Raw genomic sequence first — 1664 nt, forward strand, 5'->3', positions numbered from 1 at the left:
CATGTTGTTTGTTTTTTAGCAGCTGCAAATCAAAATTAAGTGTTCTTTACCGTTTCCTTTGCAGCGAAACAAATGACCGTACCTCCCTTGTCTGGGGCAAACGTCGAAGTATATAATCACCCCTGGATTACAGCTTCCGGTAAAAAGCTGATGGAGGATCCAATCAGTTTCGACAAGTTGAGATTGACCAACGATCCTAAAAACAAAACGCATGTGCTTCTAGTTCCGTTTCGGAAGTACATCCCTACAGTCTATGTGGCACCAGTTGCTGGTATGTTGTTTGATCACAGATGATTGCTCCTAAGATTTTTGACTTGTCACACATAGTATGTCGGATTTGAGCATGCTTAATTTATTTGCAAACGATACTAATTTTATACACCTATATCCCCTTTTTAGTTGGTGGAGGAAGTGGCGAAATGCGAATGGATGGTGACGTCAACTTTTTCCGGATAGAAATGGCTGAATTTATCAGCTCATCAGCATACCACAACCCACGCATGGCTGCGCTGAAGATAGAGACCAACCCTATGGCAAAATCTCAGCGTAATCTACGGAAAAACCAAAAGTTGCAACAGCAGCGGGCGCAACAATTGATTGGGTCAGGTTCACAGCTCGAACTTGGTTCGTCAAATTCAAGTCCTGCTTCAAGGCCGCATTTGAACCTGCAGCAGCAAAATCAGTATGCTCGCCGATCTGCGTCCGCAATCAATGGTATTATGAACTATAATGACCGAAACATCCGATTGCACAGATCGAGCTCCACTCCGAATTCTGCCGGGGACCCTAGTCAGCGATCTCGATACAGGTCCAAATCTCCCTCGAGTCTAAGTCGGCAGCCTAAATCACCACCATACCATTTTCAGGGAACCGACTCCACGTCTACTCCACAGACGACACCCCCCATTAATTCCATGGCACCTACACCCATGTTTACACCTGCTCAAGTACAAAGGTATTCATTTCCGGCCAATGTGCTCGACTCATCAAAGGATAGCACGTATCGTACCACACAAAGGCTGGATTCTATCACTGATGAAAGTTCTGCACAACAGATGCCGGTGACACCAATGAAACGTGGCGATACTAGCACTTACACAGCATACGCATCGGGACGAAGATCAAACTATGCAGGATTGACACCCTCCAATCTCAGTTTTAAATATAAGGAGGAGAATGATATTATTCCTCTTCAAATATTTCAATAACGAATATACTATACAAAACAAACTAATATACTCTATACAAAACGAACAAAATAAATAGAACTCTTGTGCGTCACATTGTAATTTTGTCGATTTTTCCTTCTATTTAGAAAATAGGTTGCAAGGGTCTAATACAGGTGATATTACTATGGTTTGAAGAAAGTTATGTTTGTCAAGTATCGCTCGCGTAGGTCTACCATAGTATTTTCAGCAGGACAACTGAGCTTTGTGCATTTTCCATAAAGTAGATTGCCGTAGGCAATCGAGGATAATATCTTGGTTTGTCAATAGTTATGCCTATTCGGTGTCGATCGCATAGGTCATTCATGCTATGTCCGGCAGGACGAATGGGCATTTTGTACTCTACATTAAAGTAGATAACAAGGGGTAAGTGATGATAATACATTGGTTTATCGCGCAGGTCAACCATGGTATATTAAGCAGGAACGAATGAGCACT

The 1664-nt window shown here is 42.5% G+C and overlaps 1 protein-coding gene across 1 annotated transcript; it reads left to right on the forward strand.

Annotated features, from left to right (window-relative positions):
- Positions 1-72: 72 nt before the first annotated feature.
- On the forward strand, positions 73-1208 carry SARC_15599 (hypothetical protein; the record flags this gene model as incomplete). Its single annotated transcript, XM_014290281.1, has 2 exons — positions 73-271; positions 400-1208. The coding sequence occupies 2 exons, from the start codon at positions 73-75 to the stop codon at positions 1206-1208; spliced, it is 1008 nt and encodes a 335-aa protein (XP_014145756.1).
- Between the last annotated feature and the right edge of the window lie 456 nt (positions 1209-1664).

Source organism: Sphaeroforma arctica, assembly GCF_001186125.1.
Source record: "Sphaeroforma arctica JP610 unplaced genomic scaffold supercont1.6403, whole genome shotgun sequence".
Classification (NCBI taxonomy): domain Eukaryota; class Ichthyosporea; order Ichthyophonida; genus Sphaeroforma; species Sphaeroforma arctica.